General features: G+C 49.3%; 5 protein-coding genes across 5 annotated transcripts; 3 read left to right on the top strand and 2 right to left on the bottom strand.

Moving 5' to 3' along the window:
* Window positions 1-245: 245 nt before the first annotated feature.
* Window positions 246-1,110, top strand: N7509_002809 (mitochondrial 54S ribosomal protein uL23m; the record flags this gene model as incomplete). The annotated part of the gene is made up of 3 exons (XM_056627446.1): window positions 246-325; window positions 466-753; window positions 855-1,110. 3 exons carry the CDS (start codon window positions 246-248, stop codon window positions 1,108-1,110), a joined length of 624 nt encoding a protein of 207 aa, XP_056493241.1.
* A 636-nt stretch (window positions 1,111-1,746) lies between these two features.
* On the bottom strand, window positions 1,747-4,658 carry N7509_002808 (putative LON domain serine protease; the record flags this gene model as incomplete). The annotated part of the gene is made up of 3 exons (XM_056627445.1): window positions 1,747-1,834; window positions 1,890-4,131; window positions 4,196-4,658. The coding sequence occupies 3 exons, from the start codon at window positions 4,656-4,658 to the stop codon at window positions 1,747-1,749; spliced, it is 2,793 nt and encodes a 930-aa protein (XP_056493240.1).
* Window positions 4,659-5,299: 641 nt separating this feature from the next.
* Window positions 5,300-6,386, top strand: N7509_002807 (Porphobilinogen deaminase; the record flags this gene model as incomplete). Its single annotated transcript, XM_056627444.1, has 2 exons — window positions 5,300-5,561; window positions 5,638-6,386. 2 exons carry the CDS (start codon window positions 5,300-5,302, stop codon window positions 6,384-6,386), a joined length of 1,011 nt encoding a protein of 336 aa, XP_056493239.1.
* Window positions 6,387-6,690: 304 nt separating this feature from the next.
* N7509_002806 (IGBP1/TAP42 family protein) lies at window positions 6,691-7,864 on the bottom strand (the record flags this gene model as incomplete). The annotated part of the gene is made up of 3 exons (XM_056627443.1): window positions 6,691-7,266; window positions 7,322-7,598; window positions 7,653-7,864. The coding sequence occupies 3 exons, from the start codon at window positions 7,862-7,864 to the stop codon at window positions 6,691-6,693; spliced, it is 1,065 nt and encodes a 354-aa protein (XP_056493238.1).
* A 545-nt stretch (window positions 7,865-8,409) lies between these two features.
* Window positions 8,410-13,802, top strand: N7509_002805 (uncharacterized protein; the record flags this gene model as incomplete). The annotated part of the gene is made up of 16 exons (XM_056627442.1): window positions 8,410-8,567; window positions 8,600-8,802; window positions 8,869-8,972; window positions 9,018-9,286; window positions 9,359-9,457; window positions 9,512-10,184; window positions 10,235-10,293; window positions 10,353-10,422; window positions 10,472-10,540; window positions 10,608-10,790; window positions 10,849-11,922; window positions 11,984-12,384; window positions 12,443-12,956; window positions 13,014-13,199; window positions 13,273-13,425; window positions 13,497-13,802. The coding sequence occupies 16 exons, from the start codon at window positions 8,410-8,412 to the stop codon at window positions 13,800-13,802; spliced, it is 4,521 nt and encodes a 1,506-aa protein (XP_056493237.1).
* Window positions 13,803-14,228: the final 426 nt, after the last annotated feature.

Below are 14,228 nucleotides of genomic sequence, written 5' to 3'. Positions count from 1 at the left end.
ATGTACAATTATGTATAGTATGGATACCGCTGCCTTTTCGTATTGACACGCGATTTTTGACTTTCCGTATTCACCATAAATCGATAATTTGTCTACTCAGGTGAATACGCCTGGCTTGATGCTTAGTTGGAGTGTATGTTTGCTCTACGGCGGGCGGTGCGGCCACCCACGCAGTTCCGCCTCAGCGCAGCAAAAGATCGCCTGCGGCAAGTCGCTCCGACACTTCAACAACCATCCAATCCACAATGGTACGCAAGGCAATTGGCATACCCAAGCTGGGGTCAAGCGGCTTCCTGCCCCTGAACCAGCGGAAGCAGGTCTTCCTGTAAGTCACCATCGCAGAACGCCCACTGGTCAAATTTCTATCCTCTGGCGGCAGAGACATGATACACGAGGAGTCTTTCACAGATCTTCGGCACCACGACATGGATATGAAAAAGTATGCTAATCCGCTTTTTCACACAGTCCCGAATTCACAATCGCCCTCGTCCGAACTCCTTTCCTCTCTCCGCGTTATGCCCAATTCCGCGTCCCGCTCAACTTCAACAAGCTCGATCTCCGCGACTACCTCGAGCGTGTGTACGGCGTGGGCGTCGTCAGCGTCCGCAGTTACATTGAGCAACAACCTATCACCCGTATTGACCGCGACCAACGGAACTTTGGTGCATGGCGACGACCGCAATCCATCAAGCGCATGACCGTCGAACTGCGCGAGCCCTTCATCTGGCCCGAGGAGCCGACAGACTTCACCCGGTACGTAACAACACCCTTCCACATTTTCAACTTGGGTGTGGCGGAATTTTCGCTCCATTTATGTTGTCGTCTCGTTACTAATGCATTTCCGCGATCTGCAGCTGGGAGAAGGATTCCTGGGACGCTACCGAGAAACACCAGCAAAAGGTGCGCAAGGACAACGTCCAGAAGCCCAACGGGGCCGAGAAGCCGAATGAAGAATTGCGGAAGGCGTTCAAGGAACAGGCTAAGGAGTTAAATGCGGATAAGGAAACGTGGCGACCAACCTGGAAGGCCTTGGGTCTTAACTTCGCGCATAAGGAGATGGCCAAGGGCAGCAACGTCCCTGCTCCATCGTGGATGAAGAAGACACCATGATCGGGGAGAAAGGGCTTTTCCCTGGAATATCGGTGTTAGTGTGTTTTACTCCTTCCATCTTGCTATTGGGCCTTTGTATTATATTGTTGAATATCAGATAATAGAAATCTGGATGTCTTATACAGTATCTGGCCCGTGGGTAGAAGTCATCTCAGCGTGCATATAGACCCGAAAGCTTACAGAAGTAGGTAACAGGCAATTCCAGAGGCCTAATACTACTAGTAGTATGGTCCTTTGCGAGTGAGGCCTTTCAGGGTTAATTAGTAGCTACTAGTAGCTACTGCTGACTTGTTAAACTACCAGTTTTTCATTACAGAGCCCTGGAGACGCCAGGATAGTCGCTATAGACAGTGTATGGTCTGCTCTTTGGATCAGAGTGTCAAGTTCTAATAATGTTATTTGCGATATTCAATGATATGGACAAAGGAGATCTTGACTAGCATAACTGCATGGCATGAAAAGAAACAAAAATTGATTACAAACGCAGGAGCCAGTGCGGCCAAAATCACGCTATGCAAAAAAGCTGGAGTTGAGAGTGGCTTGGGGGCAGTCAGGTAATGATAAAGAATAAGAAGAGGTGAAAAGGATGGGGAAAAAAGACAGATGAAAACAAATCCGAAGATTTCTTGGCGGCTGCTACAGTCGGCTCTCGACGAAGTTCATGTGGTGCTGGCCAGGCCAGTGAGCGTCCGGCCAGATTTGGCGGAGTGCTTCCCAGATATGCCTGCGAATGGGAGTTAGAAAATAGTAAAACATTGGGGGTTCTCAACATGACTTACTGGACATAGATAATCTCCAGACCGTCGGTCACCTCCTTGGGGACATCCTTGACGTCCTTGCGGTTAGGATGTGGCAGTAGCACAGTCTTTACACCTGCACGATGAGCGCCGATAAGTTTCTCCTTAATTCCACCGACGGGCATGACCCGGCCCCGTAGAGAAACCTCGCCGGTCATAGCGATCTGAGGTGGAACGGCCTTGTTGGTGAAGAGAGAGATCAGTGCGACGGTGTGTGCTAGACCAGCCGAAGGGCCATCCTTCGGGATGGCGCCAGATGGGCAGTGAACGTGTAGGCTGCGGTTCTTCATAACATCCTCATTGGGGTCATGGGTAAGTCCCAGCTCGAACGAATGGGCTTTGACCCAGGTGAGGGCAACCTCGACAGACTCCTTAAGGACATCACCGAGCTTTCCAGTGAGCTGGACTCGGCCATTGCCGGGCATGTCAGCGACCTCGATGAACAAAATACTGCCCTGCCCGCCTGTGGAATAAGCAACCAGGCCAGTGACCACTCCAGGTCGGCCAGTCTTTTCAGCGATCTCCTCCTCGAATCTTTCAATTCCCAAGATATCTTCTAGATCTTCGACTGTGACAACAGGGTTGTATTCAGACAGACGATCGGCATCGCCAGCATCGGCAAATTGAACAGCCTTGTGACGGCAGATAGATCCAATCTCACGCTCCAGGTTACGCACGCCAGATTCGCGGGTGTAAGAGGTGATGGTCTTGTCAATGACTTCGTCAGAAAGATCGACCTGTCCCTGAGACAGACCATTGGAACGGATCTGCTTGGGAATCAGGTGCCGCTTGGCAATGTGTCGTTTCTCCACAGTAGTATATCCAGAAAGTGAGATGGTTTCCATGCGATCCAGCAATGGCGCGGGGATGGTCTCCAGTGAGTTTGCAGTAGCAATGAATAGGATCTTACTGAGATCAATCGGAATGTTGATATAGTGGTCAGTGAAAGAGTTATTTTGCTCAGGATCCAGAACCTCAAGCATGGCCGCAGATGGATCACCTTGGAAGTTAGCGCCTCCAACCTTGTCAATCTCGTCAAGCAAGAAGACTGGGTTGGCGACACCGACCTTCTTCAAGCCATTGACGACCAGACCAGGCATGGCGGCAACATAAGTCCGTCGGTGGCCGCGAATTTCTGCCTCATCGCGGACACCACCAAGTGAAATCCGATGGAACTTACGACCAAGCGAAGCGGCCACCGATCTCGCCAGGCTGGTCTTGCCAGTTCCGGGAGGACCAACGAGTAGTAGAATTGGTGACTTATCAGTCATACGCTTAGACTTGAGCACCTCCAATCGGGCCTCCAATGCGACCCTGTCAGCTTCCGAGAGCAGTGGAACATCTTTCTCAAGATCCCCAGCTGAAGATGCATCCAATTCGCTGGAGAGACCCTGGATCTGACGCTCGACGTCCTCATTGGTGGACTGCTTCAGGCGCAGGACAGCGAGGTACTCCAAGAGTCGCTTCTTGATCCTCTCCAGTCCGTAGTGATCATCGTCCAGCTGCTGTCGTGCATTTTTCAGTGTATCAGGGCCTAGTTGATCCGCAGTCACCTTGGTCCAGGGGATTTCTGCCAGGTTTTCAAGGTACGTACGGCAAACGCCGTATTCCGCGTTGGCTGGGTTCATCTTGCGCAAGCGCTTCAGCTCCTTGTCGGCCACCTTCTGGGCTTCAGGGCTAAGTTCGGCATCTTTAATACGTTGCTGCAGCTCATCAACTTCATTTGGCTCCTTCTCCTCGTTGTCGCCACCGCCACGGGCACCCGCAGTACCAGGTGGGTTCAAGCCCGAGAGGCCGGCCATCGCCCGTCTTGCTAGCAGTTCACGCTCGCGGGGATCGATTTGGTTCATTTCTGAGTTGGGAGGGAATGACGTCGTTGTAATAGAGGTGACCTTAACACTGCTCTTGATGTGTTGCGCCTGGCGGGTCAGAATCTCAACTACCCGCTCCAGTCGCTCCTTTACATCGAACGAAGACAAGATTCGCAACTTTTCTTCAAAGCTGCCATCAGATACATCTGCCATGAAATCGGCCAACTTTCCAGCTTGTCCAATCTCCGTCTTCGATATGTACAGCTCAAACTTTCGGGCAACAAGCGGCGATAGGCGGGTCGAGGCAGATGACAATAGAGAGGAGAGGCGCAGAAGGGTGAGAAGTTCGCGAGATAGTTGTCGGAGCTGCTGGAAGAGCTCAGCGGCTTCTGAGTCCCCGTGAATAGACGAAGCTATTAGCGGATAAAATGTTAGCTCGGGAAACTTGAGTTCACATGCGACGCTCGGAAAACTTACTGCTCTCGTCGTGAAGAACGACCTCTGCCTCAAAGAATGGTCGATCCTTAAGGATCTTCTTGACAGTAAACCGTTGAGAGCCCTGGACCAGAAGGAAAGGCTCGGCGTAAGCGCGGCGCTGAACCCCGATCACCTTGCCCATGGTACCGTAGCGAAAGAGGTCGTCTTTGCGCGCCTGGCCGGCATCAATCGAATCGTAATCATCCCTTCGAACCTCATCAGATTCATCACCTTCAAGCAGCTGTTGGCCATCACGACTCAGGAACGGTGAGCTGAGCGGAATACATCCGAAGGTGATGGAACTGCCATCGCGCTTCGAAGGACGATCGACCAGAGACGATAATAGATTGGTCAAGTCTGGTCGATTGGAGACCGGGATGCGAAGAGTCACTCCAGGGAGAAGAACAGAGCCCTTGGCCAAGGGAACGAGGGGAAGTTTGATTGTTCTACCACTGGATCCCATCTTGTTTTGTGCCGAGGGATTCAGGTAGTAGCAAGAAGGCGGCAATAGAGTCCAGTGAGTATAATGGAAGAGAGTGGGGGAGTATGGAAGAAGTAAGGTGTATCGAACAGGTATAATGAAAGGTGAGAGATGATCAGGGGGCGGGGGAGATGGGGAGATGGGGAGATGGGAAGATGGGGAAACAGTGAGGAGAAGTTCTGGAACCCCGGAGATGATGGAGGCAATTCCGGGGGAGCAAGCGATAAGAGGAGCGTCGCATGTCTTGTAATCTCCACGTCCCGAAGCCGAGGTTAGTGGCAACCTTACCTTACCCTACTGTAACAAGTACGTTAGCTTGCAGATCAGCGGGATACTGTAAGTGAAGGAATTAAGGTGAGGGGTCGGGGCACAGGCACACTCTACACGCATGTCTAATACTTAATGCCTTAAACGTAATAAGAATTCTTCCTATTCTTGTGTGATTGTTGATTGTAATTGATTTCTATAAGTTACAGGTACCTTACCGTAGTGTAACTGCCATACGGAGTCCCGTGATCGGCTTTACCGGAGATCGTGTCTTCCCTCGGTTCCTCTTTCCTTCTCTCCCTGCCGGCAACTCGTGTGATCGTACTTCCACTTCCCCTTCGCCTCCCCCGCTCACCATGGCTGCCCCCACCTCCAAGACCTCCTTCACCATTGGCACCCGCAAGTCCAAACTTGCCCTCGAACAGACTGAATTGGTATGCGCCGCGCTGAAGAATTCACACCCCAACTATGAATTCAAGATCTTCTCCAAGGAGACCGCCGGCGACCTCAACACCACTATTGCCCTGAAGGATTTCGCTTCGAAGAATCTCTGGACAGAAGAGCTGGAGGAGTTGATGATTGCTGGCCAGGTCGACTTGATCGTTCACTCCCTGAAAGGTAGGAGATCTGTTTCTTATCTCAAGTGGCGGGGTCAAACCCAAATAGCTCACATGATGTTTTACTATGCGCGCAGATGTCCCCACCCTCCTCCCCGATACCTGCACCTTGGCCCCGATGATGCCCCGCGAAGATAACCGTGACGTACTTGTCGTGAAACAAGGACTGTCTTTCAAGAGCTTGGACGAGATCCCCGCAGGCTCCGTGGTCGGAACTTCCTCAATTCGCCGAACAGCCCAATTGGCTCGCAAATACCCTCAACTCAAGGTAGAAAGCATTCGTGGAAATATCGGTACCCGGTTGGCCAAGCTGGATGCCGAAGACAGCCCCTACAGCTGTATTATCATTGCCGCCGCCGGCCTGCTGCGTCTAGACCTGGAGGACCGCATTACACAATATCTCGACTCGAAGAATGGCATGCTCTACGCCGTTGGGCAAGGAGCTCTTGGCATCGAAGTCCGTAAGAATGACACGGCACTGCTTGAGATGCTGCGTCAGATTGGCCACCAGGAGACTACATTTGCTTGCCTGGCAGAGCGCAATCTCCTGCGGACCCTCGAGGGAGGCTGCAGTGCTCCACTCGGAGTTGAATCCGAGTGGGTTCAGGGCTCTGACGGATCGAAGAAACTCCGTATGCGCTCTGTAGTAGTCAGTGTCGATGGCCAACAATGTGCCCAGGTGGAATTGGATGGTGATGTCAATTCACCAGAGAGCGCGGAGGCTTTTGGTATCACTGTGGCCAATGCCCTGGTGGCCGACGGCGCCGGGGCGATCCTCGAGGAAATCCAACGCCAGAAGCTTGTCAAGGACAATGTTTCCTCTTGAGCAAGGGGAAATAAAAACAAAAACAAAAACAAAATTAGATAGACCTATAGACTAGGCTATCTGCATATACCCTGTGAAAAAAATGCAACGACATGAACGAGACCTCCGATCTCTTTTTTTACCTCTTGGCAACACCCTGGCATACTGTCTTAACTACAATTGAATAGGCACAGATTTATGACATAGCCCTTGTAGCATATTTGGTCATTATCTTCCAGATTGTATGGATCATGCATAGGTATTATATTCTAAATGGCCTGGAGCGTCTATCAATCCAACTGAAATAGTTGACCCAAGCTTTCACCTAGCCTCGGTTCAGGGTGTTACCCGATCCCTTGGGATTGGCTTCGACATATTCATCCCAATTCCGGGCCTTCATAGTTTCCTTATCCACCGCGTCGTGATCATCCGGGTCGATTTCCGCAATGATACCAGATTGCTCTCCACCTTGAACAACATTGCCTCTCCGCTTCTCCTCGTCGAGGTACTCATCGATTGTCATAGTTGGAAGGTTATGGCCTGAACGGAAGACTCCTTGTTGGAGTTGTTGGCGACGGTCCAACAACGTGAATGGTTGCATTGGCTTTCCCCTGCTGTTGAGGATCGGGCCATTTCGTCCGCCGTTCAGCAATTGCGACAAGGACGGGTCCACGCGGTCTGAGTAATTGGCTCCTCCTAGGCTACTCCGTTGTCTCGGGTCATCGGGCGGTGCTTGAATAGGCGGCGGTGCGTTCCGCATCATCGAGAGCATCTCTAGCTCCTGCATCAAAAGGTCCAGTGCTTGGAATGTCTGGTGGGTATAAAGTAGAAGTTCGGCCAGATAAAGTCTCCGCGTATCGTCATCGTCGCTTTGTAAGCTTGCTTCGTTGCGGGATAGATACTGCGTATTTGTTAGCCAAGCAAGAAACGTTCTCCAATGAAATTGATATGCCTACCTCCAGCTTTTGCTTCAGCTCCTTTTCTTCCCTGAAACGTCTCACTTTAATGTCTCGTCTGGCAGCCGCATCACTGGTAGGTGCTAGAGTGAATGTTGTCGGATTGGCCATATATTGCACAAAGAGTCTCTTGTCCCCACCTGATAGCAGTTCGTATTCATCTAGGCGTGTAAGAAATTTCTCATATTGCTCCAAAGCTTGGCGTAGAACGGCTTCGCGATCCGATGTGGCGGCGCGTTGGGTCAGTTCAGCAAGGTGATATTCGAGGGTCATGTATCTGCTCAAAGGTTAGCCCAGGGACAGTGCTCGGTGGACTGGGGAGAATATATACTGGATATCTCCGGTGGACAGATCATCAAGTGATTCGTTGGAACTGAACAGCGACACGATACCGACTTGTCGCTGGCATTCTTTGAATTTGGTGATCGTCGCATTGACTAGGTCACGATAAGTTTCTGTATTGGTATCTCCGCGGGATTCCAAGGATGTCTTGTCATCCTTTGCCGATGAGAATAAAGACCGAAGACTCTGAGGTTCCTCCATGATCGTCTATTTAGGCTCCAGGTGCTGTGTGGCAGGGAGGGTAAGTGTAAACGCGCGCTGCATCGCCCCGCAGTTCCAGCTTGAATTTTGGCGAGGCGATAAGCGATAAGGAGCACGGTGGAGCCGGCCTCGGAGGTTCCCAAGGATTGGTATGCGATATACCTTCTCTAGACGCGATGAAAATTGAATTGAAATTCACAAGTTGTCTTCATATTTTGAAGGAATTGAATTCAGTGGCCACCTTAATACTATTAGTATTACTAGAGTAGTAGTACTACTTTTAGTGGGCGTCAGCGAATGAAAAGTGAGGCAAACCAGAACGTTGGAAGGTGCAGACCCGGCGTTTGTTCTCTGTGCCCTGCGCCTTCCTTTTGTAGAATATACTAGTACTGGTATACTAGCATACAGTAACCCGTGACCATGCTGCCTCAGTACCACTTTGGAACTATTCACTCCCGACTTTTTCATATCTGGCCATCTCATGTTATTCGATCACCAGAAGCCCCCATCTTCCCTTTCTCCGAATACACAACCCAACAACTACCATGCCGCCAGCACTCGATACCACTGGCCCAGATACCCATCACTCGGACGATTCCGAAAGCGAAGATGATCAAGAATCCCTTCAACTTACTTCTGAAAGCCGAAAGGTTCAGAATGTCCAGTTTCAAGCTCTGTCGGTCCCACACTCATTTCGGATTTGGTAAGGAAGTACTAATCTAGTCTAATTGGCAGGCTGAACCAATATGCCCATGACCCCGGTAGAACAATCGAAGCCAAGGTCCAAGTCCCGACAGATAGGCCAGACTCTGAGCTCGCGATTTCATCCTTGCTCACAAAACATGATCCCAATCCAGGACACCTGGATCCTCGGGCATATCAGATCGAGCTGTTCGAGCGGGCAAAGCTTCAAAACACCATTGCGGTATTGGATACAGGTAAGTGGACGACAATTATACCGAATTGAAGAGTCTTATCTAAAGAAAGCTATACCAATCTACTAGGCTCCGGAAAGACTTTGATTGCGGTTTTACTTCTCAAAGAGATCCTGCAACGCGAACTGATCGATCGGGCCGATGGCAAAGCCCCTCGCATTGCCTTCTTCTTGGTAAGATATCCCTCCGTTGTTGTATTGATATATGCTAAAATAAAGAAGGTTGACAGCGTGACTCTTGTTTTCCAACAATCCACCGTTTTGCGAAACAATATCGACCAGAGCGTCGGTCACCTCTATGGTAACGTGGGGGTAGACCACTGGGACGAGCAAACGTGGAAAAGTCAATTCGATAAAAACATGGTTATAGTTTGCACAGCCGCCATTCTCCAGAAATGTCTTCTCAATGGATTCGTGAAGATAAGACAGATCAACCTTATGATCTTCGATGAAGCCCACCACACAAAGAAGGACCACCCCTATGCACGGTTCGTACTATGTATATGATTTTGTTCAAATTATTTCCAAGGCATGACTGACCCCACGGAAAGGATTATCAGGGACTCATACATCAGGGCTGAGCTATCTGAACGTCCGAGAATTTTCGGAATGACAGCCTCCCCCATCGATGCGAGAGGGAATATCGTAGACGCGGCAGGGTAAGCTCGAGTACAACACAAAGGATCCAAATCCATCACTCACTGTTGATAAAGGGAGCTCGAGGTCCTCATGGACAGCAAAATAGCAACGACAACGAATTTCACGGCGCTCTTGCGCGCTGTAAGCCGTCCGCAGGAGGAGTTCTGGACCTACCCGAAGCTCAACGAACCAACCACAACCCCTCTATTCCGGCTCCTGAAAGAAAAATTCGGGGATCTTAAAGTTCTCGAGCCTGTTTTCCGATTCGCATGGAGAGCAACTTCGGAACTGGGAGCATGGTGTGCGGACTATGTGTGGACATTCGCCCTGGCACAGGATGTGATCCCTCGCCTTCAAGCTAAAATTGGCAGGGATTCGTGCTCCGAGGATGAAACCACAGAAAGCATTGAGAGAAATATGAAGAGGATCCATGAGGCGGCACAGATCGTGAAAAACTACAAATTCAAGAGCCCGCTGGAACCGGATCAGATCAACCCAAAAGTTGAGCTTCTTCTGAGAAAATTGTCCCAACACTTCGGCAAATCGAAAGACACGAAATGTATCGTCTTCACAAGAAGGCGAAATACTGCAAAGTCCCTCGGGCACCTCTGCATTGTCATGAACATTCCAAACCTCCGACCAGGAATACTTGTCGGGATTCGTAATCACGATGTCACTGGGACGGTCACGCTTCGTGACCAATTCCTTGCCTTGATCAAATTTCGCCAAGGAGAGATAAACTGTCTTGTAAGAGAAATACAAAACATAAGAGGGCAAAAGATTCTAACTTAAACCAGTTCGCAACGTCTGTAGCTGAAGAGGGGCTGGATATTCCGGATTGCAATCTTGTCGTCAGGTAAACACACCTCACGAGTCAACTAAGCATTTAAGTTTGATTAACTAATAAGAATTCAGATTCAATCTCTACAAGACATTGATTCAATACATACAAAGCAGAGGACGTGCCAGGCATGCCGACTCAACGGTATGTATTTAGTTGTTCGAGGCATAGAAGAGACTATTGACATGCCTAGTATGCCATCATGCTTGAACAGGAAAACCAGGAGCAACAAAAACGCCTGCAAGAAGTCAAAGAAGGAGAGGTGGGCTTATCATATATCTCACGCCAATCAAATGAACTTGAAATTTGGCTTAACCTTAACGTTCTAGGTTCTCATGCGATCTTTTTTCGAAAGGCTTCCCAAGGACAGGTTACTACATGGAAACGAAGATATTATTGAAAAGGCTATGCGAGGTCAAGAAGGGGAGCGTACTTATACAGTATCATCTTCCGGTGCCAAGCTGACTTATCCCTATGCTATCGAAGTTCTGGCTCGTTTTGCCCATTCTCTAGTAAGAATATCCGCTCACTGTCATTTTGATTCCTTATTAACCAGACCATCAATATTAGCGATACGAGAACGAACTTGCCACAGATGTTGCCTACTTTGTGATTACCAGCGACAGAAAGTTTCTGTGTGAAATCATCCTTCCTGAAAAGTCTCCTATCAGAGGAGTCACTGGGAGATCGGAGTCAAGAAAGCTTACGGCGAAGCAATCCGCTGCGTTCGACCTTTGCCTTCTTCTCCGGAAAAACCACCTTCTTGATGACCATTTTCGCTCAATATATCACAAACGCCTCCCTGCGATGCGAAATGCGAGGCTGGCAATTGTGTCAAAGAAAACAAACAGCTACAAGATGCGCTGCAAGCCTTCAATCTGGACGCAGGAAAAACAAAGTAACCCAGAGTTACTCTATGGAACGGTCATTGAATTCAATCCCTTCATGCCACTGACGCGAGAACATGGCAGCCTGATGCTTTTGACACGAAACAGACTTCCCAAGTTCCCAAATTTCCCAGTTTTTTTGGAGAATGACAGAGAAACTCAAGTCTGCACTATCCCCCTTGAACCTACTCTTTCGGTCACTTCTCGGGAATTGGAACAGTTGACAGGATTTATGGTTACAATATTCAGTGATTTGTTCCACAAAAGCTTCGAGGCTGTTTCAGAAACGTTTCCATACTGGTTTGCCCCAGCTACGGCCACAGCTAAGAATGGGACCTCCACAACCAGCCCTCGGGAAATAATGGACTGGGATACTTTGCAGTTTGTTCATGACAATCCTGAGATAGCGTGGTCCAAGGAAATGGATCCGAATTCTCTTTGCAACAAGTTCATCTATGATCCTTGGGATGGAAGAAAGCGATATATCTCAACTGCCATTGACCATGGCCTACGCGCATCCGACCCACCTCCAGAATGGGCACCCCGTCGAAAATGGATGGACAATATCATGAGCTACTCGATGAGTCTTTCCAAAAATTCTCGTGTCAAAGTTTTGGCCGATTGTGATTGGAGCCAGCCGGTGCTCCGGGCTGAATGTATTTCGTACCGAAGAAACTTTCTCGACCCAGCGACGGAAACTGAGAATTCAGAAAAGATGGAGTGCTGCATCTGTGTTCAGCCAATTAGAATCTCACCGGTGAATATCGCTGCTTGACTTGATGATGGAGGGCTTTGACATATGCTGACCACTTTCACAGATTCCTTTGTCAATTGCAATATCGTGCCTAGCCATCCCGGCAATCATCACGAGAATTGAATCTTACATGATCGTTCAAGAGGGCTTCAAGTTTATCGGGCTCGAAATGAGACTGGACTATGCACTTGAAGCATTTACCAAAGATTCAGACAATACCGAGGACCACCGAGCCTTGCAGGTTCATATGCAGCGCGGAATGGGCAAGAACTACGAGCGACTGGAGTTTCTAGGAGATAGCTATCTCAAGATGGCAACATCAATATCGCTTTTCTGCCAAAACCCCGATGATGATGAATACGATTATCATGTCAACCGAATGTGCCTTATTTGCAACAAAAACATGTTCAATGTCGCCACAAAAATCGGTCTCTACGAGTATATCCGCAGTCGCGGCTTCTCTCGGTACGTTGTGATTATGGATTATTCTTATGGAAGAGGGAGTGGCTAATAAATACTGTAGACATAACTGGTATCCTCCTGGTCTCCAGCTTCTGCGTGGCAGAGACTACATCAGACATCTCGTCACGGAAAGTTCCCACAATCTTGGAGAAAAGACAATCGCAGATGTATGCGAGGCATTGATAGGAGCTTCATTGCTTTTGGGGGGTAGGGAAAACAGGTTTGACATGGCCACCAAAGCAGTCACAGTCTTCGTGGGCAGTGAAAGTCATTCAGCAACTTGCTGGGAAGACTATCGTCTGTCTTACAAAAAGCCAGCATACCAGATCAAAGATAGTGATGGTTTCGACAAAGATCTGTCTCAGAAGATCTTTGAGAAGCTAGGATACAGGTTCAAATATCCTCGTCTGCTACAATCTGCTTTCACCCACCCATCTTATCCACTAGCATACGCCAAGGTGCCGTGTTATCAGCGACTAGAATTCATGGGGGACGCTCTTTTAGATATGGTGTGCGTTGAGCACTTGTTTGAGAGATTCCCAGACAAAGATCCCCAGTGGCTTACCGAGCACAAGGTAGGTGGCTTGAACTGATTTGCGTGCGCCACTGTGTTAGCTAACGTGATTTGAAAGATGGCTATGGTTTCGAATAAATTTCTCGGCGCGTTGGCAGCTAAGTTGGGGTTTCACCGACATCTTCAGCATTTCAGCAACCCGATACAGACGAATATTACGAGCTACGCCGAAGAAATCCAAACAGCGGAAGATGAAAGCGAGGGCGCAATGGACTACTGGCTGAGCACCAGGGACTCTCCAAAGGTGTGTTCCGCCGGGGTAGAAAATAACAATGGCATTAGAACACCGTAACTGACAGATAGTTTTGCGATTGTAGTGTCTTCCAGATATGATCGAAGCATACATTGCTGCCATCTTTGTCGACTCTGACTTTGACTTTTCTGTGGTTGAGGACTTTTTCGCGACTCACGTCAGGCCATATTTCGTGGATATGTCTCTGTATGACACATTCGCCAATCGGCACCCGACGGTGTGTATAAGACGTCAATTGCCAAATTACACTTGAAATCACCTTGGAAAATAAGCTAAGAATTACCACAGACGTACTTTTTCAATCAAATGACCGAGATATATGGATGCACCAATTACTGTGTCAAAGCCGGCGAGCTTCCCAGCGCGGATGGAGACAAACCGCGTATTCTTGCCGCAGTCATGATTCATGGAGAGTCAATTGCGGAAGACATTGGAACATCCACTCGGTATGCGAAAGTCCGGGCCAGTGAGAAAGCGTTGGAGCTAATTGGAGGCATGTTGCCGACCGACTTTCGTCTCAGGTTTCGCTGTGACTGTCGCCCGTCATCTGACGATCAAGGAGTGAAGACTGGGGATATCGGAACTGCCATATGAAGGGGGACTGCGGAGTACGGAGTAGATGACCAGCATGAAAGAATAAAACACTAAATGCTTCCCTACCATAGTTCGCAACGCGTGGTAACTATATTCTAGTCCCCAGACCAAGAAGAGTGGAAGCGGGTCAGGAACCCGCGCCCCGGCCGTCACAGTCACATGGTTAGGCGTGGCCCCTAAACCCAGTCGAGTAAGGTGCATCTCCCCTGAGCCCATCCAAAGAAGTTGGGACACTTTGGAGAGTAGACGACAAACACACCGCGTCTATTTATCGACCACCACTTCTTGTCCACCCTAGGACCCGTTTTTCTCTTCTTTTACCTTGTAATCTACATTATTTTATTCTATTTCGTGGCCCGCCGCCCCCCCCCATCTTCCTTCCCTCCCGCTCGACGCGACAACCTCCCGTCAACATTTAATCTTCTG

Source organism: Penicillium cosmopolitanum (genome assembly GCF_028827165.1).
Source record: "Penicillium cosmopolitanum strain IBT 29677 chromosome Unknown utg000004l:1.0-4361866.0:1.0-4365735.0, whole genome shotgun sequence".
Lineage (NCBI taxonomy): Eukaryota > Fungi > Ascomycota > Eurotiomycetes > Eurotiales > Aspergillaceae > Penicillium > Penicillium cosmopolitanum.
This window is presented reverse-complemented; position numbering and strand designations above follow the sequence as displayed.